At 59.2% G+C, this 21,727-nt stretch overlaps 1 protein-coding gene across 2 annotated transcripts; it reads right to left on the bottom strand.

Moving 5' to 3' along the window:
- Positions 1–806: 806 nt before the first annotated feature.
- On the bottom strand, positions 807–20,539 carry POLD1 (DNA polymerase delta 1, catalytic subunit). Of its 2 annotated transcripts, none has more exons than XM_090049927.1 (27): positions 20,420–20,539; positions 18,329–18,534; positions 18,043–18,156; positions 17,281–17,421; positions 17,030–17,155; positions 16,436–16,604; positions 15,826–15,940; positions 15,554–15,683; positions 15,045–15,211; positions 14,740–14,844; positions 12,202–12,342; positions 11,801–11,911; positions 11,327–11,518; positions 11,109–11,197; positions 10,626–10,742; positions 10,336–10,449; positions 10,055–10,202; positions 8,742–8,837; positions 8,504–8,641; positions 8,232–8,407; positions 7,561–7,713; positions 3,671–3,773; positions 3,177–3,309; positions 2,744–2,857; positions 2,139–2,191; positions 1,583–1,680; positions 807–1,079 (listed from the first exon to the last, which is right to left on the bottom strand). In XM_090049927.1, the coding sequence occupies exons 1-27, from the start codon at positions 20,512–20,514 to the stop codon at positions 983–985; spliced, it is 3,441 nt and encodes a 1,146-aa protein (XP_089906053.1). In that variant the 5' UTR covers positions 20,515–20,539; the 3' UTR covers positions 807–982. The 2 variants fall into 2 exon arrangements, with proteins under 2 accessions (XP_089906053.1, XP_089906054.1); XM_090049928.1 differs by lacking the exon at positions 20,420–20,539 and adding an exon at positions 19,723–19,869.
- Positions 20,540–21,727: the final 1,188 nt, after the last annotated feature.

The raw sequence follows: 21,727 nt of genomic DNA, 5'->3' as shown, positions 1-21,727 counted from the left end.
CTGAGTCAGGCCCAGCAAACCTCCCAAGCTCATGTGAGCCACAACCACTTGCAAAAGGTGCTGCTATCAGCTGTCCCACGTCTCGCCCCCACATCATGTTCCAGTTTCTAGGAAAGTGGGGGAGGGAGGCTACCCAAGGTGCTGCTGGCAGCAGAGACCCCACAAGTGCTACCCGCAGGAATGGAGCCCATTATCAGCTGCCCCTTGAGTGGAGCAGGGGACATATCTGGAAGGCAGAGATGAGCGTTTGTAGGAGCAGGGGTGGATGTTGGGGGGAGCTCCAGGACCCCCAGGGCTGCCCCATTGGAGCCAGGGGTGCACATCTGGGATGGGCACTGGGCCCATCACCCCCTGCCCTGGAGAGTAGGGCGAGACCACAATAGAGCCCAGGTGTCCTGGCACCCAGCCCCCCACAGCCTAAGCCGCAAGACCTTACCCTACTCTTTCTGCAGCTGGAAAAGAAGCCAGGGCCCTCCACCTCCCAGTCACCCCATGGCTAACTCGGTGGAGTCCAGGAGACCCTGAGGTCCCAGCTGCACCCTGCTCTCACCCACCTGACCCACCTCCCCCCCCCCCCACACATCAAGATCCTAAGCCTCCACTCACAACCCTCCTTTGCTTTAAACCCACTGGACCCCAGTTCTCTCTCTCAGGGAGGAACACAGGCATCCTGGTGCCTAATCAACTTGCCAGAGAATCCAGTGTTTAAAATAGGACTCTTTATTCATCACAGAAAATACAAAATTACAAATGGTCCCAAACCCCCAGCACCCCCCTAGCCCTGCTCCCCGCCCCCCCCCAAAAAATCTCACCAAACTGGGGCCTCTGTCACCCCTGGGCAGAGGGAGACAAGGCAAAGCCCACAACACCCAGGGTGCAGAGGCAAGAAATGCCCATCTTCAACATCCTCCGTGCAGGTTGGAAGGGGGAGGCCTATACACAGGATACTGCCCAGCTTGGGGCTGAGCCACCTGCCCCCCCCTCACCACGTAGGGGGCCCAAACCGTGCCACCAGGCACTCCTGGTCATCTAAGTCCTTCTGCACCTTCTTGCGCATGTAGAAGATGGGGCAGTCGCGGCTGCAGGGAGATTGGGGAGGGGGGGAAGTCAGCACTGTGGGGAGATCCTGGGGTCAATGGGGAGAGCTCCTGAAGGAACCCACTGAGGAAGGGGGAATGTTCCCTGCAACAGTCACAATATAAGGAATCCCTGGAGCTCCCCCAGGAAGGGAGAGGTAGATCTGGGCAATGGGAGCCAACCAGGACCCCCCTCCCCCAGCCAGACTGTGGGTTCATGGGACTCACCCAGGCATGCCCTCCCTGCCGTGTGTGTGTGTGTGTGCGCGCACGCATGTGCGCACACAAACATGCACACACAGCGGGGGGCGGGGTGCCCCAGACAGGTAACTGGATTTATGGGGTTATAAAGGCACCAGGTAAGTGCGCATGGCCCCGTTCCCACCCCGCCCTGTGGGAGCCGGGCCGATAAGGGGCAGTAAATGCCCCAGGAAGAGTGGAGAGATGCATGTGGGTCCCGTGGGAACAGGCTTCCAGTGAGGCGGAGGCAGGGGAGGGGTGGGTACCTGGTGCACAGCACGTCTTCATGCAGGCTGCCCTGGCACCGCTGGCACTGGGTCCAGAGCCGGGCAAACTTCTCTTCCAGTGAAGAAAGATGAGAGATCTGGGACGGGGAGAGAGGGGGCCATCACTTTTGCACTCCTGCCCCCATACACTGAACCTTGCCAACATAGCTGGGAGAGAATCCAGGCTCCCAAACCCTGTTGCTCTAACCCCCAGCCCCCACTCCCCTCTCAGAGTTGAGGGAGAACCCAGGCATCCTAGGGTAGAGCCCAGATGCCCTGGCTTCCAACCCTCCTACTCTCACCCACCAAACCCCATTCTCCTCCCAAAACCAAGGTAACACCCAGTTGCCCCAGCTCCCAGCCCCCTACTCCACCCCATCAGACCCCACCCCACTTCCAGATCCAGGAGAGAACTCAGGGGTCCAGGTTCCCCAGCTCTAACCTACCACCCCCCTCTCCTCTCCCAGATCAGGGCCAGAACCCCGGTGTCCTTAGCTCACAAGGGAATCCCTGCCCTCAAGCCCCGCAGCAGTGTCACCTGCCCTTTCCCACTCACCTCCTTTTGGTACAGCTCAGACTGCCGGCCCAGGCAGAATTTGCACACTGCGCCTGGGAGGGAGGTTGGATCAGGGGGGCAGGATCCTCTTACCACTGCCCCCCCAAACTTAGTCAAAGCCCTCCACACTGTGATTTAGAGCCCTCCTACCCCTACCAGACCCCCCTCATCCACACTCATGGGGAGCCTCCCCACACATCCCTGCATTCTGCCCCCACCCCACACCTCAGCCCCACGCCCCACTAGGGGCCAGGGCCTGGGATGGGGAGGGGGAGTCAAAGGTTGCCTGGGCTGGGGGTGGGGGGAGGGGTTATGAAGGGAGTTTTGAGAAGCAGCACTGGGTTTTTCTCCAGTTACAAAACCCCAGAGACACCTCCCCCCCCCATCCCAAGAGGAACTTGCGCCACTTGCTGCCCTGGAACAGGGTGCTGCCACCCTCCCTGCCCCCCGCCACTCCCCCGCACACACACTGAGGGGTTGGGAGATGACACGCAGATGCTTGCTTTGGAGGGGAAGGGGGGTGGGCAGCAGGGTCAGCTAGGGGGGAGCACTTCCAAGAGGGGTAGGATGATGGGGGCAGGTGCAGGGCAGCAGAGGGCACTCACCATGGTGCGGCAGAACGGCCCGGCAGCCGATGCAGGTGCTGCGCTTGGTGGCAAAAGCCATGAGCCCCCCCACCTTGGAGGTGAGGACTGTCTTGCAGCGTGTGTGCTCCCCCTCTGTAGGGAAAGGCACTGGTCAAGGATAGCACAACCCCCCCCCCCAAACACACACTGTTCTGCCCTCCCACACACACACAGCTCCCCCCAGTCTCACATGTACAGTTTCCCTTTCCACATACACCCGCACATGTGCACACAGAATTCTCCTTCCCAGCACATGTACACACAAGTTCCCCTTCCCACACCTGCACACACCCACTCAGGGCTATGTCCAAGCCCTCCCCCACCACCAGCCCCCAAGACAGCTGTCCCCCCCACCCTCAACTCAGACCCCCTGCCCCCCAGGGCAGGAAGAAAAGGAGTTCAGGCAACTCACTGAGCAGGACACTCTCAGCTTTGCCCTCTCCGAGGATGGGCTCAAAGATGCGGAGCAGGGGCTTGGCAAGCTGCTGCTCCAGATAGTATTGTGTGTCGATAGGGATGTTGTTCTCCAGCACATAGATGGGGTCCTAAAGGAAACAGGGCAGGCTGAGAGGTGGGGACCCCAGGACAGCTGCAGAGGGGAGGGCAGGGAGCACTGTACATCTCCAGGGTTTGAAGCACCCATGGGTGTGGTCGTGAAGGGTCCCCACCACTTCCCCCAAAGTCCCTCAGGCCTCCAAAGCACTACTTACCTGCAACCTCATCTTCCCAGAACCTATTCTTAAATCCCCCAGGCCACCAAAATCCCGCCCCTGAACTCCATCCCAAATCTCCCAGCCTCTCCAAAGCTCAAAAGCCACCTGCCCCCCCATATACCCTCACTCCCCACATTCCCCCCCAGAAGACCCAAGAGCTCTGCTCTCCTCCCCTGCCCCCTGTGGCCCCCACCTCAGATTTCATGTAGGCTGCCACTCCCTTGGCAGCACTGATGATGACATAGGGCACCCGGTCACCCAGGTTGGGAGCACTGCCAGGGTCCCGCCGCCGCATCCTGGAGAGAGGTGGGGGAAGAAGGAGCTGAGGGCTGCAGGTTTCATAGTTTCATAGTTTCTAGGGTCGGAAGGGACCTGAGCAGATCATCTAGTCCGACCCCCTACCATGGCAGGAAAGAGAACTGGGGTCAAACGACCCCAGCAAGATGTGCATCTAACCTCCTCTTAAACACCCCCAGGGTAGGAGCCTGCACCACTTCTCTTGGAAGTTGGTTCCAGACCCTAGCCGCCCTGACTGTGAAGTAGCGCCTCCTGATATCTAACCTAAACCTACCCTCTGCCAGCTTGTGACCGTTATTCCTGGTCACTCCCGGCGGTGCTCGGGGGAACAGTGACTTCCCCAATGCCTGCTGATCCCCCCTGACTAGTTTATAACAGGCCACAAGATCCCCCCTCAGCCTTCTCTTTTGGAGGCTGAACAGGTTCAGGTCCCATAGCCTCTCCTCATAGGGCCTGCCCTGTTGTCCCCTGATCATGCGAGTGGCCCTCCTCTGGACCCTCTCCATGCTGACCACATCCCTCCTGAAGTGCGGCGCCCAGAACTGGACGCAGTACTCCAGCTGCAGCCTGACCAGTGCCATGTAGAGGGGGAGGATCACCTCTTTAGTCCTACTCGAGATGCATCTGTGGATGCATGACAAGGTGCAGTTGGCCTTCCTAACTGCCTCTCCACGCTGTCGGCCCATGTTCATCTTGGAGTCAATGATGACCCCCAGATCCTTTTCTGCCTCCATGCTGACAAGAGGGGAGTTCCCTAACCTGTAGATATGGTGCCGGTTGTTCCTCCCCAGGTGCATCACCTTGCACTTGTCTGTGTTGAAACCCATCCTATTCTCATCTGCCCACCCTTGTAACCTGTCTGGGTCTGATTGTAGCCTGTTGCATCCTTCCAGTATGCCCATGTCCCCCCACATCTTAGTGTCATCAGCAAATTTGAACAGGGTGCTTTTTACCCCCTCGTCCAAATCACAGATGAAGATGTTGAACAGTGTGGGCCCGAGGACCGAGCCCTGCAGAACCCCACTGCCCACGTCCTTCCAGGTTGAGAAGGACCCATCCACTACCACCCTCTGGGTGCGGCCCTCCAGCAGTTGGCGACCCAATTGACTGTGTGGGTGTCTACACCACAGCCCCCCAGTTTCTTAATGAGAACGGGGTGAGAGACAGTGTCAAAAGCCTTCCAGAAGTCCAGGAAGACTATGTCCACTGCTACCCCTGCATCTAATGATCTGGTGATCTGATCGTAAAAGGCCACCAGGTTGGTCTGACAGGACCTGCCACTGATGAACCCGTGTTGGTTGCCCCTACGCATGCAGTCCCCAGCTGGCCCCTCATGGATGTGTGCCAGCATAATTTTCTTGAACAGCTTGCCTAGGATCGAGGTAAGACTAACCGGCCTATAGTTTCCCGGGTCCTCCTTCCTGCCTTTTTTGAAGATGGGGACCACGTTGGCCCTCTTCCAGTCCTCCGGTACCTCACCAGAGCACCACGAGTGCTCGTAAAGTTGTGCCAGCGGACTGGCAATGATCTTGGCCAGTTCCTTTAGTACTCTAAGGTGGAGATCATCCGGACTGGCTGACTTGAATACGTCCAACCCCTCCAGAAGCTCCCTAACCCGTGGCCCAGGTGTGCCTCCCCCGGGGCCCAAGGGGGGCCCAGCAGGGAGGTGGCTGTTCTGGTCCCTACTTAGGAAGACAGAGGCAAAGAAATCGTTAAACACGTTAGCTTTGCTGTCTGGTGTGACGACCAAATTTCCCATCGCGTCCTGCAAGGGCCCCACATTACCCGGGACCTTCTTTTTACCCCCTACGTATTTAAAAAAGGACTTCTTATTGTCCTTAATCTGGGAAGCTAGCCTCAGTTCCATCTCTGCCTTGGCCTTCCTAACTACCCTCCTACATCCGCAAGCAACTACAGAATAGTCCTCCCTGGTGATGACCCCTTCTTTCCATTGGGTGTAAGCCTCCTTTTTAGCAAGGAGACATTCCTGGATGCTTTTGGTGAGCCACGGAGGCTTGTGTGCTCTCCTGCTCCCTTTGATCCTCGTTGGGATTACCTTCCTTTGGGCTTGGAGGATCGTCTCCTTAAGGAGCGACCACTCTCCTTGGACACCTGGCTCCCCTCCCCACCGGGACCTCAGTGCTTCTCCAACTATCCTCCTTAACTCGTTGAAGTCTGCCCTCCTAAAATCTAAGGCCGCTGCCTTACTGCATGCCTTTGCCACCTTGCGCTGGATGGTGAATTCCAGCAGGCGATGATCGCTGTCGCCCAGGTGGTCGAGCACCCGCAGCCCCCTCACCAGGTCATCACCCGTGGCCAGCACCAGGTCCAACAAGGCGTCCCCCCTGGTGGGGCTGTGCACCTCCTGGGTTAGATGGAGGTCCTGCACTCTGGCCAAGAACCTACGTGAGCGTTCAAACCTGGCTGACTGCTCTTCCCAGCAGATGTCCGGGAAATTCAGGTCCCCCATGACAACCACATCCTTAGCCTTCACTACCTCTGTGAGCTGACCCAAGAATTCCTGGTCAAGCTCTTCTCCCTGGTTGGGAGGTCTGTAGTAGACTCCCACCGTTAAGTCCCTTTCCCCTCGACTGCCTTGTACTCTAACCCAAAGCACTTCAGAGTGCCCCTCCCCTGACTCCTTGCTAATTAACGAGGATGTGTATTCCTCCTTAATATAGAGCGCCACGCCCCCAACTCTCTTTCCTATCCTGTCCCTCCTGTACAGCCTATAGCCCTTGACATACACCGCCCAATCATGCGTTGCGTCCCACCATGTTTCAGTGAGCCCCACTATGTCCGGGCTGGTGTCAGCCAGCAGGAGGGTGAGTTCCTACCCTGCCCCCTCTGGGGGGGGGCGGTTTGTGTTGTGTCAAGAGTGAGGGGCACTAGTAGGTGTGGGCAGGGAGCAGCAGGTTGGGAGCAAGAGGCAGCAGAAGGGCTGAGCCAAAGGGCCTGGGCAAGGGGCTATGTGTCAGAAGTGAGGGGCCTCAGCGGGGGGGGGGGGGAAGCGGATGCGGAGGTGGCTCTTGTTAATGCTGTGGATTATTTTAGCTCCCCATTAGCATATTTTCCCCCCAGCAAAGGCAGGGCTGGAGGAAACTCTGCGCCTGTGGGTGCCCCTCGCTCGCCCGCCTGCCTGCCCATCCCTGGGGACCCGGCGCTTCCGCGCAAGTGTTTGTCATGGCTGCAAGCAGCCAAGCGCATGCACAGGCCGTTACCTTCTGGGGAGGGTGGGGGGACTGAGAGGGTCCTTGTCAGGGACAGCTCACACTACAGTTCTAAGCAGTTGGGTCACGAGTGAGGGACACTGGCAGGGCTCGAGTGGGAGGGCAGGGGGCTGTAGGTCAGGAGTGAGGGGCACCAGCAGGGCTGGGGGAAGCAGGGGGCTACAGGTCAGGAGTGAGGAGCACTGGCATGGCCGGGGGGGCAGGTGGGAAACACGACAGATGCCAGCACCACCCCACCCCCACCCTGGGGCCCACAGGAAGCAGCGGGGGAGAGGCTGTTTCCAGGGGGCGGCACCGCAACAGCTGGGCTGGTGAGGCTATTTCTGCCTTTCCCATGGGTCATGCCTGGCTGCACCCCCTGCCCCACAGAACCCCCCCAGAGGGGGCAGGGTAGGAACCACGCTGTGGAGGCGGGGAAACCTGCCCCATTGCCTCCATTAGCCAGCCCATCCCACCTGCATTCCCCTCTGCACTCCCACCTCAGCTCCATTCACTCTCCTACCCAAGCCCACCCTCTTCCGCCCACAACCAAGCCAGGCCTCCACACCAGCCCTACCTCTGAGCCAGCTCCACGTGGGCCTGGTGGCCAGTGTACTCGTGCGCTGTGCGGGTCAGCTCCTTGGTGATCACCAGTTGGGAGATGTCCACCCGGTTACATAGCAGATCCGAGATCACCTCCTTTGCATGGGCCACTGCGCCTGCTGGGTCCCTGCCATGCACAGCCCCCACCCCCAATCAGCCCCAGATGCCAGGGCGCTACCCCAATACCAGGAAGCCTGAGGTCTCTCCCACGTCTGGGAGGGGAGTGTGATCTGGTGGGGTTGACCAAGGGGGATACAGAACCAGGGTGTCCTGACCCCTCCCAGTTGTGGGAAGCGGGGGGCACTGGGTGAGAACGGGGAGATGGAAGCCCAAACACTCAAGTTCTCTCCCAGCTCTGGGATGGGAGTGGGTCTGGTGGCTTGGAGCAATGGGGCTGGGAGCCAGGACTCCTGGGAACAGGGTGAGGCAACAGAGCAGGGTAGAGCAGAGCAGGGGGTGCTGGGAGCCCGGACACCTTGGTTCTGTCCTAGCTCTTGTAGGGCCAGTGGTTCTAGCAGGTTGCACGGCAGGCTCTGTGCCACGCTGAGATTACATGACTCTGGTTCCATCATGGGACTTTACCAGGGTCGCTCCCTGATGGTCTGGGGTCAGGGGTATAGGCCCGGGCCAGGCGTCTGGGCCCACCTGTCAATGAGGAGCTTCTGCAGGCAGGTGCTAATGAGGTTGGCCACCAAGGGGCAGTTGTCACGGCGCACAGTCTCGATGCCCTTGCAGTCCATCTTGTCATGCACCTGGGCGCTGGACGAGAAGTACAGCCCTGCATAGCGCTTCTTGCTGATCAGCAGGTAGGGGAAGTACACCTGAGGTTGGGGGACATGGGGTGAGCCCTGCCCAGCCCCCAACACACAGGGCTCTTCCCGCAACCAAAGCAGCCAAGCCTCCCCAGCTCCCCTCACCTTCTCAAACTCCAGCTTGATGGGAGGCGTGAAGTGGCTGGAGACCCAGGCGGCTGCCTCCCGCCCAATCTCCATGGCCTCGGCCACCGATGCCACACCAAGGCGGCACATCACTGAGTCCGTGTCTCCATACACCACCTGGGATAGGGGGAGAAGAGCCAGCTGCAGCCCCTCCAGCCCTGCCCTCCCTTTCCCCCAGGCCTGGCTCGGAGGCCCCATCCCCTGCAATGCCCCTCACCTTGGCGTCAGCACAGTACCCATTAGCAATGGTGTATTTGGACTCCACCAGCTGCTTAGTTTTCTCAATCATCTGGCGTCCAAAACCGGTCACGCTCTGAAGAAGAGAATCAGGGTGGAGGTGGGCAGCCAGGCACGCCAGCCCCAATAATATCCTCCTAACCAGCGTTCCCTCTAAGCCGCGCTGTGTGCACGACCATGCAGGCACGCTCATTCAGCATTGCCAGGCATGCAGCTTACAGGGAACACTGCCCCAAACTTCTATCCCAGTCTCCTCAACCCTGCTGGTGCCCCTCACTCCTGACCCACAGCTGCCCTGCCCCCCCCATCCTATTGGTGCCCCTTACTCCCAACCTGTATACCCCTGCCCCCACTGTCCTGCCAGTACCCTCCATTCCTAACTCACAGCCCCCTGCTCCCACACCACCACCAGTACCCCATACTCCTGACCTGTAGCCCCTGACCCCACCTCCCCCTGCCAATGCCCTTCACTCTCACCCCATACTCCCCTCACCCTGACCTTTCTGCTTCCACTACAGCACCATGACTAGCACACACCCCCGGCCCATTCCAAAGGGAATAATCTATGTTTGCCCACACCCAAAGGGCCCCTGTTCTGGTGCCCACAGCCCACCCCAGCCCATGATGTGGAGATGCCATTCTAGCAGGCAACTGGGTGGGGCTGGGCACCCACAGCCCATCCCCCCCATCAGTGATCAGGCCTGCTAGCCCAAGCCTAGAGTCTCTGCCAGCAGATTCACTTGACACCACAATTGATACCCTGCTGCTACCTGGCCTCTAAATAATCACCCCTCGGTGCACCCCACCCCAGAGGGGATTGCATCTCAGTGCTGGGCAAGGGGGTCCTGTATAGCCAGCCCCGCCCCATAACAAACTGCCTCACTCCAGAGGTGGCTGCATCTCAGCACTGGGTGAAAGTTCCCTGTATCACAGCCTCACCCTGCTCCACCAGGCAACAAAGAGCTTGTCTTAGCCTCATAGGTCAGAGCTTATGCCCACTCCATGGTCACTGGGAAGTCCAGGGCAAGAGTAGGGCACAGAAGGAAGGAGGGGGTTTCTCAGACAGTCTCTCCCCTCCCGCAAAAGTTGAGGAAGTGCCAGGGAAACCCCTGGGCCAGGGCTGGAGCCCAGAAAGTCCCCAGGTACCTCTGCCTGGGCACACAATGGGGCCCATGCAGTGCCAGCCCTACCCACCCACCTGCCCATCCTCTGGGGAAAATCCAGCTGCTCTGATGTCCCAGCATGGGGGAAGTGGGAGACCAGGAAGGGCCTGAGATGGCCCCCATCTCTCACCTGGGAGATCTCCAGGCAGGGCAGCTTGCCCACCTGGGCACCAGTGAAGCCATACACGGAGTTGGCGCTGACCTTGAGTGCCAGCTGCCGCCCATCCAGCACCTGGCGCTTGAAGGGGTCTGTCTCACACTGCAGCTCAGCCTTGGCCCTGCCAAGGGCAATGAGGAGGAAGGGGTATCAGTAGGCTGGGTCATCCCCCCTCCAGGCCCAACCCACTTTGGCCCCCTGCAGCCTGTACTTGCAGGCCCAGGGGCAGAGTGGAGGGGTGCCATGCCCATCACCTCTTGCGGGCAGCCAGCAGGTTCTCCAGGATTTCAGGGAGCAGCCCCTTGCGCATCGAGGCCTTAACAAAGAGGTCACCCGTTGGGGTGCGGATGAAGTCTTCAGAGGCCAGGCTGGGTGTGGGGAGGAGGGGGAGCTCACTGAGACAACCCACCATGAAGCCCCCCCCAGCCCCTCCTGCACCCTCCCAGCCTCCACCCCCATCAGAGGGTGACCCCAGCCCTAACCCCTACTGTGGTCGGAGGCACCTGTCGTCCACCCTCTCTGCCCCACACCCAGTCCCACTAACCCATAGCGCTCTGGTGCCCCTGCCTGCAGCAGGGTGGTGTAGCAGAGGTTGTGGGCCATCATGATGGACGGGTACAGGGAGGAGAAGTCCAGCGTGGCAATGGGCATATCATAATACCTGGGGGCCACATGGGGAGGTGGGGGGGTCACTACCTCTGCCACCCCCCAACAGCTTCCTTCTAGGCACTGCCACCCCCCCCCCCCATTCCCTTGCGGGACTTGTCCCCCCCCACCCCAGTCCCACTAGCTCCCCCTGCCATCCAAGCCTTAATCCTGGTACCTCATGCCCCCACCACCCACGCCATCCAGACCCCCCCCAACCTCCTGCCCTCCCTTTGCCTTCCACCCATCCCTTAAGCCACCCAGTCCTCCACAAGCCCCTGCCCCTCATCCCTGCCCCCCAATAGCCCTTCATAGCCCCTTCACCCACACCTCCAGTCAATCCCCCAAAGCCCCACTGCTGCCTGCCAGCCCACCAGCTCACCCCTTCAGCGGCTCAATAACGGTGGCGCCTGCATAGTCTTCACCCCCTTCTGATTTCACCACAGGCATCACTAGGTCTTGCTTCATGGCCTATGAAAAGAGGTGGGGGTGAGGGTCACAGACAAGAGGGCACCTGCCCCCACCCCCTCCCTCCCAAACTTTGTCCCACGTGACAGGGCACTGCCAGGGCTCATGCCTGCTGCCCAGGGCGGGGCCCACCTGGCGCAGGAGCTGCGACACCACCTTGACCTGCTGGCCACGGGCAAGCAGGTAGCCGAGGGGCACGCCAGTGACCCGGGCCATCTCCATGTAATTGATGACACACATCAGCTTCTCCAGCAGCCGCAAGGGCAGGTAGGCATCCTTCAGGCAGTACACGGCCAGGCGGCGCCGGGTCTGGTCCGTCCCGTTCTGAGGAGGGAAATGGAGTAGGGAGTACACATTGGGCTGGCAAGGCATGGATGATATAACCTGCTCTGGGGACAGGGCCCCAAAGGAAAGCCTTGGGTGGGGGAACAACAGCAGGGCTGAGTGAGATGCCCCCTTGTGGTGGTAGAAATGGGACTGAGAGAGGAAGGGGAGTCCTGTTAGGATAGGGGCAGGCAGAGGTCAGTCCAGTGGTTTCATTGGGGGTGGGGGGTCAGGATAGAGGAAGAGGGGGAGGGGCCGAAACTGACCCCACCCCTCAGAGACCTGCAGGTCAGTGATGATAGAGTGCTGCACATCCTCCTTCTGCTCCTGCAGGAAGTGGTAGCTCACTGCATTGAGGGTGTAGGAACGCAACTTGTAGTCCCGCAGCAGCACCTGGGGCAACGGGGCAGAGCCAGGCTGGGACCACTGCCAAAGACTGTGCCCCTCACTCATGACCTGCAACTCCTGCCCCCCCAGCCCTGCCAGAGTCCCCTCACTCCTGACACACAGCTCCCTGCCCTACCAGTGCCTCTTGCTTCCACTTCACAGCCCCTTGCTCCACAAGCCCTGCCACAGCCCCTCACACCCAATCCACAGCCCTCTGCCCCGCCCTGCCCTCCCAGTTGCCCTTCCCAACCTGCAGGCTCCTGCTGGTACCCCACACCTGCAACCCCTACCCTCACCTGTAGCAGGTCAAACTGGACTCGTCCCTCGGTGTTGATAACCTTGTTCTCACGCCGCCCCATCTGCTTGGACTGGAAGGATGAGTCCCTGATGACAGACTTGCGACCTGGAATCCGGCCAAGGAAAGGGAACGTCGAGACCTTGGTGGGGGAGGGGAGCAGGGAAAGGAAGGGGCAACAGGAACCAAGACTCAGGCAGCTGGACCACCGAGGCAATACCAGCCACCTCTGTGTCCCCAGGGAGACTCACTCCCCCAAGGCAAGTCAGGGCCTCATGCCCCTCTAGGCTGGGAGAGACCCCCTTTAATTCTGCCCCTCCCCTCCCCCATTTCAGCCTAGGGAGTTCCCTGCCAAGATTTCACTGTCAGGGTGTGACTCAGTTTCCCTGCGTAGCACCCCCTCCTGATATGGAGGGAAATACAGTCCACTGCATCCTAGAGGGCAAACACTATGCCCTACCACCTGGCAGGCTGAACTGCCTCCTGCAGGCTAATTAGCAGATAAACTAATGACCCCACCTGGAGTCCACCTGCCCACAAAGCAGCTTCCCCTTCAACATCTCACCCACCATGGGAGTGGCTAGGGTATGGCCCCAGGCTCTCTGGAGCTGAGGGGTACCAGCCTGTGAGTGCCCAACCCTGGGAAGCTGGACATCCCTGCACAGCAGCCTGCTGTTGGAGCACACTGACCCAGGTGATGAGGCTGTTGGGACCGGCCTGGGCACAAATATATGCCCTCCTGCAGCAGGGGTCTGTGCCTACGCTCAGAAGCTGGGCACTGGAGCTCGTCGCTATCACCATGCTATGCTGCCAGGGCAGGCCATGTTCCCCAACTCCTGCCATGTGCCCCTACCAAAAAGCCTGGGGCACTGGGGAGGAGAGGTGTCCGCAGCCATGCCTCTGACCATGCTGGCTGGTGCCTGAAAGCAGCCACAGCTCCTGCCAAGGAGCTGGCAGACATGGCAACCCAGATGGAGCAGAGCTCAAACTCAGAGACAGAAACAAAGGCAAGCAGGGCTCCCCAGATCACTTCCCACCCACCTCCACTGCTGCCCCCAGACTCCGGGCTGGGTAGAAAAGGCTTTCACGTGACTGCTCATCATATTCCTGGCCGGGGACAGGGTGAAGTTATCCTCTGCAACCCAGCAGCTGGAGGACCCATCAGGTTTATGCATGGACCAGATCCAAGCCCACCCTCTCACAGCACTCAGACCCCCTGGAAATTCCTGGCACAGCTTCAAGGAGGACGGGGTGCATGGTTTAAGTTGTGCCAGAGCAGGGAAGGGCAGAGGATGCTCTACAAGGTCAGCATGGCTGGGGTGAGGGAGGGTTCCTGGGTGTGGGGTTACAAATACAGGCACAGGTCACAATCTGGGAACCCCTGGATGTGGGAGTCATGGCAGAGAGCTGTTGGGCTGGAAGGGACCCACAGAGGTCACCTAGTCCAACCCCCTGCCTGAGACAGGGTCATCCCTATCTAAACCATCCTATGCAAATCCATTGTTTAGGACTCCAGGCCCCCCTTGAAAAATGCCAGCTGTTAGGTTTTCATTTGATTTTTGAGGACAGGAAGAGAATAGAGCAATTTCTTCTGCTGCAAAGAGCTCAGGCATCCCACAACAGAGCAGAAAGGAATCTGTAGCATTAAAACAAATCTGAAATCCCTAGGTTTATTTTGCGACTCATGTTTGCATGCCCAACAGCACATGGCACTCTGCAGCACCCTTAAACGGGTCTCAAGGCATCCCAGGGCATTCCGCAATACCCTTAAAAAGGTCTCAAGGCATTCCAGTGCTGCAACATCCTGGCTGAAAATCACTGATCTAGCCTCTGTACTAAATTACACAGGCAGTCCTGACAGCCACAAGGACAGGTATAGCAGTGGGATCATGGTGGCCATCATCCTGCTGCTGCAAAGGTTGTTAATATACACTGGAGAAATCCCAGGAAGAGACTGTGCCCCCGCTACAGAGGAAGGCAAAACCCCCACGATCCAAACCAATCTGACCAGGGGGTAAAATTCCTTTCTGACCCCATCTATGGTGATTGGTCTGACCCTGAACAGACAAGAAAAACCCTCTAGCCAGAAACCTCTGGGTTTTAGTCCCAGCAGGAGCACTGGCACAACCCAACAGGTCAGTGGGGTGAGGGGCATGGACATCTGCTGGGGTGGGGTATGTATGTGATGAAGGTATCCTGTGTGAAAGAGGTCAGTGGGGTCCAGGTCGGGGAGGGTCAGAGTTTTAGGCACTGGCCATGGCTGCCCTCGCATCACAACGGCAAGTGGGGCAGCAGGGCCAGGGAGGGGGTGCTGGTACCTCATGGGCCTGTGAACTGCAGCAGCAAAGCAACCTGGTTTTGGAGCCCGGGGAGGAAGTGTGGGGGGGCAGTATTACCTTGAGAGCCTGTGCACTGTGGAGCAGTTTAGTATGGGGGGCAATGACCCAGTGCTGGGGATCATTAGAGTGAGGCTGCCCCCAGGGCCCAGTGGAGGGACTCCTGCAGACTCTGGAGAGCATGAGGGGTGCCCAGGAGGTACCTTGAGGACCTGGGCACGCTGGAGCAGGTAGGGCAGGTCGAAGTTCTGGATGTTGTAGCCCGTAATGACATCAGGGTCCACAATGCGAATGAACTCAGCCCAGGCCTGTGAGACACCGGAGGGGTGGGGTGTAGGGCAAAAGGGAAATCAGAGGAGGGCAAAGTCCCCCAAGGCAAGAATAGACTCTACCCCTGCACCTGGCCCCCCCAACCCCTACCCCCTGGGGCCCCTCAGAACAGGACCCCACAGGGCTACCCATTCCCAACCTCCACCCGTGCCCTGCCCGCCACACCCCGCAGCATTACCTTGAGCAGCTCAGCCTCTCTCTGGAAGCAGAGCACCTGGGAGCCTACGATGGGGGCACAGCCCTGCAGGGTGAAGACATTGCGTACAAAGGGGTCTTTCTCCCCCTGTCGCAGCACCATGTTAGCGATCTGGATCACAGGGTCTTTGTCCGGCTCCGGGAAAATCCCTGGGAGAGGGGGAGAAGGAGTTTAAAGGTGGAGCAGTGTATTCACCCTCTCACATACACATGCATACATACACCCACAAGACTGGCTGTGGGCACAGGCAGGAGGTAGCTGCCTGCCATGCAGTACCTGTCTGTTCACTCTGGTCTCTAATGATGACACTCAACTCGCCACCAGTGATATCTGCCCTTCCTGATTGTCCCTGCCACTCGTCCAGCTCCTCGTAGGCACCACCCCCAAAACCCGAGCTGCCTTCTCAAAAGCTGCCCACCCCCACCCCCAACTGTAGTGCCAGCTTCCCCCTCCCCAGCACCCCACCTGGCTGCTCCCTTCCCCACCCTTACCTTTGCGCCCAGCACACTCTATGTCAAAGCTGACCACACGCAGAGGCGCAATGACCTGCCACTCGCCCTCAGGGGGGTGGCTCACAAAGTCTGTCCAGGCCACATCCACTTCCAGCTGGCAGAGAGATGCCTGGGGGATGGGAATCATCAGCAAGACCCTGAACATCACACTTCCTCCTCCCCAACAAGCACAGTGCACACTGGAAGCAGCCCCCTCATCTCCCTGGGCAACCTCCCACCCCACCCACACAAGCCCTGTGCTCACACAGTACCTTTGCTGGATTGTCCTTGGAGGCCTCCCCTGGGGCCAGCTCTGTGCGCAGCTGGTATGTGCCAGGAGGAAGCTCTATCCAGTTACAGCCCACGATATCCCGGTCCACCATGAACCTGCGGGCAAGGGCACTGCTATGAAAGTGGGAAGGGGTGTGGGGGACAATCAGGGAGGGAGGGGGACACATAGCATCCAGCAGGTGGGAAGCAATGGGCCTGAAAAAGAAGGAAGCCATCCATGGGCTGGGGAAGAGATTCTGTATGTAGGACTGCTGGTGGGGGTTGTGGGGGGGTCTAGCAGGGAGATGGGAAGAACAGAGGGCGGCAGGGTATATTGGGGCATATCAGGCCCATGGCAGGGGAAGGAAGAGCAGCTGGGGGGGCAGCAGACGGGGGAAGCAGAAGAGGTAAGGCTTATAGGGGGCATGGGGCTCATGGAAGAAGAAATAGAGCAATGTAGGAGCTAGGTGGGGCCGGTCAGGAAAGCAGCTAGGAGTTCAGCTGACTGGGGCTGGGGTGGGGGGACTCACATGTGGGGGAGCAACTAAGAGGCAGGGTTCTTGTGGGGCAGGAGTACTTGGCAGAGCCCCAAAGAAGGCTGGAGTTGCCTACCTGATCTCAAAGTCGATGTTGGCCTCGTAGGCCTGGAAGCCATGTAGGCCAAGGGTCCCACAGCGCAGGCCCTGCTCCAGCAGCCGCTTGGCAGGGGCGATGAGCCGGGGAAGAGCCATCACTACCTTCAGGAAAGGCACAAGCCGCTGCCCGTGGTACCCATACATGCCTAATGGGGAAGGGGGTGGGGCACAGTCAGGGACCAGCCTACGGTACTGGAGCCTTAGGGGTGGTTCTGACCACCCCTTCACACAGAACCTAACTCACCCACCATCTTAAGGGGACTCTACCCTGCTCCCCATACCAAAAGCCCTTAGGTCAGAGCATCACCATGCAGCAGCAGCAAATGGGGTGGGAGATCCCAAACAGTGGGGTGGATGGCAACAGATAATCGGGGTACCCACTAGTTTCCAATGGAGCATCCCTCAGAGCTATACAACCCCCACCCACACTAGGACAGGGTGAATGCTGTGGGAAATGCTCCAAGGAGGTGGGTAGGGGTGTGTGTGTGCATGTATAGGAGCAGGGAAATCATTTCCTGACACAGGACTGGTCCAGCAAAGGGAGGAAGGCTGGGGTAAGGGGGGCACTCACTCTCCTTGCTGCACAGCTCCACAGCCAACACAGCCTGGCTCAGCCCATCCTTGTTGGAGCGCATGTCCCGCAGCACAGCCCCATTCAGCTCCCGCTGGAACTCACCCAGGTGCTGGGCCTGGAAGCCTAGGGGCACAAACCAAGAAGGGTTGGGGATGGACAAGGGATGGGGAAGGCTGCCTATGCAAAGACAGCACTGTTGTCTCCACCCCCTCCACTCCTGCTGTGCACTGTGGTGGGTGGGCACTCACCAATGGGGGCAGGCACGTAGAAGTAGGGGGCAAAGCCATGGATGTGGCAACACACACTGTTGCCAGCCTTAGTGACACCAAACATACGGAGCACAGGCACTGGGCCCTGTGTAGCACCTGGCATCCCAGGAAATGGGGAGCCTGCAGGGAGAAAGTCAGGCAGAGATTAATGCCCCCTTCCTTCCAAAGGAGGGAGGGCATGGAGAGGCAGCCAGGTCTCCTTCCCCCACCTTATATGTGGCACCCTGCCCCCACACCCCAGCTTGCTGGGAACTTTCCCTGGGGAACTCCAACCTGTATGTCCAGCCCTCCCCTGGGATAGGGACACACTGGGCCATTGTGCTCTGTAAAAGCCCCTGCTCACCCCAGGACATTGATAAGGCCGGGGGGGGTTCCCTATGTGGGGGGAGGAGGGCTGGGTTTACAACTTAATCAAACAAAGCCCCCAAGATGGGGGAATGGAAATAGCTGGAGGGATAATCCCAGCCCCTAGCCCTTCCCCAGAACACAGTAACCTCCAAGGGTTTGGGGGAACAGGGAAGATTAGGCCACTCCCTTTTGGAGTTGGGATGGGACTGCCAGGCTAGCAAGAGAACCCAGGTGTCCTGGCTCCTCACCCTTACCACCCAACCACTCTCCACCCAGAGCTAGGATCAAACCCCAGAGTCCTGACTCCCCACCATACCTGCTCTGACCACTCAACCCTACTCCCCTCTCAAAGGCCTTCAGCTCAATTTATGGAGTTGCACTGGGCATGCTTACCCACGTAATAATCCAGCTCCACCTGCTGGAAGCAGAGCGCATCAGCTGCGGGGTCAATCCCAGGGGGCGCTGGGCGCTGCCACTTGGGGTTCAGCACCGAAGAAAACAGACTCCCTTAAAAGGAGAGGTTTAAGTTCAATGTTAGAGCCCCAATCCCTCCTCCTCCTCCCTCCTGGTGCCACACCCCTCAACCCCTGCCCCATAAGCCAGCAGTCCACCACCCCACAGCCCCTTAACCGGGGCCCTGGCCTCAGCCCTTGAGGCAAGCCAGAGGGGGTTGCCTCACCAATGGCAATGACATCAAGCATCTGAGATGACTCCTTCATCTCCAGAGCCATCTCGCTCTCCACTTCATCCAGGTAGGCCAGTGCCTCCTCAAACTGCGAGGGGTTCTCATCCTCCCAGTCACCCCCCCGTGGCCGCTTCCACTGCCAGGGGTCCTCTGGGCCAGGCCCTGCTGGGGATACCTTCCGCTTGGCCTCCATGGTGGATCTGAGGGCAAAAGCAGAAGGCCAAATTGGGCTTAAAGTGCCTGGAAGAGACTGAATCATAAGCAGAGAAAACACTTCTGTTGCTCGCGGACTGCAGCATTTCAAAGACAGGGGATTCTTTGTATGTTCCTTGTAAATAACAGGGCTGCATCCAAAAAACACCTTGGTCCATCCTCAACTTTTTCTTCTAATGCCAATCATCCACATGGGGGGGAAGAAACAACCTGAGGGATGGGTGACACAAATGACACAGATCAAGATGGGAGCAAGGAATACAGCAGCAAGTTGAGTAGGGAAAAGAAAGTAGGGCAAAAGATCAGACAGTGGGTGCAAGGCAGGGAGCAGAAAGCAGAGCAAAAGATCAGGCAGTGAACACAAGGAAAGAAGCAGAAAACAGAGCCACAAAGCAGACAGGGAGGAGAAGGCACAGCAGCACACCAGATGGGGGGCATGGACCAGGGAGCAGAAGGCAAAGCATCAGATCAAAGTGAGAGAACAGGGCAGGGAGCAGAAAGCAGAGCAGCAGATTGGGCAGGGGAGGGTGCAGGGCTAATTTGAAGCACATCTACCCAAAAGGTTGATGTCTACTGTCCTGCATGTGCTAATTCCTCATGCCAGGAACAGATAACCCTTGTGGGGCCCTTTTTTCTTTCTGTCTCTATGGCCAAGATAGAAAGCGAGGCTGCGCTTCTCTACAGACCCACTGCCTGGCACAGCAAGCCAAAATGTACTTGGCGCTACAGCTAGCACAAGCCCATGTATAAGACATCATCAGAACAGATCACAGGAAAAGATGCTGAAAGGTATGCAAAGAAAAAAGGAGCCTGTGAGGTTCTTAAAGCACGTTTCCACTGGAAGACTTGATGCAATGAGGTCTGGTGCGGGGGCCAACTTTCTGGGCAGGCATGCCACAAATTAGTCCTGCACCCTGCCCGAGTGCCAGGCCAAGCCCCTTCCCATGCCCAGTCTGCTCCCTACCCTGGCTGCTGCTGTGTTTCCTGCCCCCTCCCCAATCTGCCATGTGCCACACAGATTACCCATGCCACTTGTTGGCCAGCCCTGGTATAAACCAATTCCACTGCATTTGTACATGCACTGTGCACTTTCCAAACACCTAGGGAAAGACCAGCCACACAGCCTCCTCTATGAGGTCCAGCATACATCACAGGAACTGTGATATCTTTGGTACCTGAGGTCCAGTCCCCCAACCTCCAGGGCAGCCTGGGCCCAACAGCCCGCAGGCAGGCTCCCACCTTCCAGCTAGGAAGCTCCCACTCTGCGGCAGACACACACCCGCCTCCCAGCAACCATGGGGCACAACTGCCCCCAGTCACCTGCCCCCTTTACCCCATAAAAACACCCTGGCCCCATCCTCAGCTCTGCCTACCCCCCACCAGGACCCCCCAGAGAGTCCCCCACCTCAAGGACCTCCCCCCATAGGGACACCCCATCCCCAGCCAGTGCCTGTCCCCCTGGAACCTCCAGGGAGTCTCCTCCCAAGGAGCTTCCCCATACCAAGGACACCAGCCCCAGCTAAAGCCTTTCCCCCAGGAACCCCCCAGAAAGTCTCCCCCAAAGGAGCCCCTCCAAACAGTGTTCCCACCCCAGGGACCCCTCCCCAGCTACAGCCCCCACCCAGGGACCCTCGCATAGGGTTCCCCAACTAGTGCCCCCCTACCAGGGACCCCACCACCCGCTAACACCCCCACCAGGGATCCCCCACAAGAACCCCACCCCCTGCTAGCACCCCCCACCCCAGGGACCCCACACCCAGCTACTGCCCGCCGAACAGGGGCCCCCCATAGGGTGCCCCAACCCCAGCTAATACCCCCCCAGGATCCCTCTCACTCCAAATACCCCCCAGCCCTGCCCCGCCCCCTACTTACCCTCCAGCCCCAGCTCCGACTCTCCCGCCAACCCAAGAGGAGGCGGGACCCAGCATGGTCCCACCCCTCGGTTCCCATACCAACCCCCCTCCCATTGGACGCCGCACACACGTGCTTTCACGGCGACTTCCGATCGCCATCTTGAGCGTGGCGGAAGTCCTCGGGCTGGGGTACTAGAGCACAGTGACACGGGGAGTGTGGCGTGAAGGCTGCCGTCGTCCTGGCACAGACGCATGCGTAGTAAGTTGACACACTACCTGGGAACTGGCTTCTGATTCCATGATACTGCGCATGCACTGCGTTGAGCCACAGCCGTCACCTTATGGGGAGAAGCACATGCGCAATGGAGATCCCAGAAGCCAGGTCCTTTAGTGGGGCAGCCAGGATCGCAGGGTGCATGCGCAATTGGATGCGCTCCTGCGACACCATGTTGAGTGGGGCAAAGTGAAGCGAGAGGCAGGAGGCTCCCAAATGGGTTCCGGGGTGGGGTTCAGCTCCCAGAATGCCCAGCCCTTGATTTACGCACTGTTCCACTGCATGCCTGCTTGTAGAGGGGAGCTACCCACTGCACTCTACGTCATTTCATCCCCGCAAACTTCCCTCAACAGACAGAGAACCTAGGCGTCCTGCCTGGCAATGCTCCCCAAGCCTCACCTGTAATCCACCAGACCCCCCCCCCCCGCTTGTGCCATGCTCAGGAGACAACTCCAGTGTCCCGGCCCCCCATCCCCACCCTCCTTTGCCAGAGCTGGGCTAGAACCTAGGCGTCCTGGCTTCCATCCCCCGCTCCCATGCCGCTGCTGGGCTAAAAGACCCCATGAAGTCTCGAGGAGGCTGGAAATCCCCGGGTCCCGTGGGGTGTGGAAAGGGGCCAGTCACAGGCCCAGCCTGGCTTCCTGCCCTGCTGGGGGTGGTGGTAATATGTTCCAGCCACTCCCAGCCTTCCTGGGATTTTCTGCCTTGGGGCCGGGAATCCCCTCCTGAAGAGCTGGGGGGGAGGGTGTTGATATAGCTGCCCCAGCCCCCGCCGACCTCCCTGCCTCGCTCCCCACAGTGCCCCCTGCTGGCCGCAGGCTGTGTGGGAGTTTCTGCATCCACTGCCTGCCCAGCTAGGTGAGAGGGTGGGGAAGGGGCTGATGCATGGCCCTGGGGAGCCCCCTAGCGGCCAGCATGACCAGCTGGAATTCCCCTGATTTCCCAGAACCTGGTGGCTTTTCCCACCAGCCCTTGGCAATAGCCATATCTGGGGCAGGGGGGTCCTGGGATTCTGCTCTAGTCATATCCAGGCTGCTTCTCTACCAAGAGTCC

The sequence above is a fragment of the Crocodylus siamensis genome, chromosome 5 (genome assembly GCF_052110815.1).
Source record: "Crocodylus siamensis isolate JL-2025a chromosome 5, ASM5211081v1, whole genome shotgun sequence".
NCBI lineage: Eukaryota > Metazoa > Chordata > Crocodylia > Crocodylidae > Crocodylus > Crocodylus siamensis.
Note: the sequence above shows the minus strand (reverse complement) of the source record. Positions and strands in the feature narration are given on the sequence as shown.

Excerpts from the sequence above, each read along its gene's own strand:
- POLD1 (XM_090049927.1), bottom strand. The coding sequence starts at position 20,514 with ATGGGAGGGGGGTTGGTATGGGAACCGAGGGGTGGGACCATGCTGGGT. Across the intron at positions 15,684-15,825 it reads CCAAGGACAATCCAGCAAAG|GCATCTCTCTGCCAGCTGGA; the intron begins GTACTGTGTGAG and ends CCCATCCCCCAG. Across the intron at positions 8,838-10,054 it reads CCTGCCTGGAGATCTCCCAG|AGCGTGACCGGTTTTGGACG; the intron begins GTGAGAGATGGG and ends TCTCTTCTTCAG.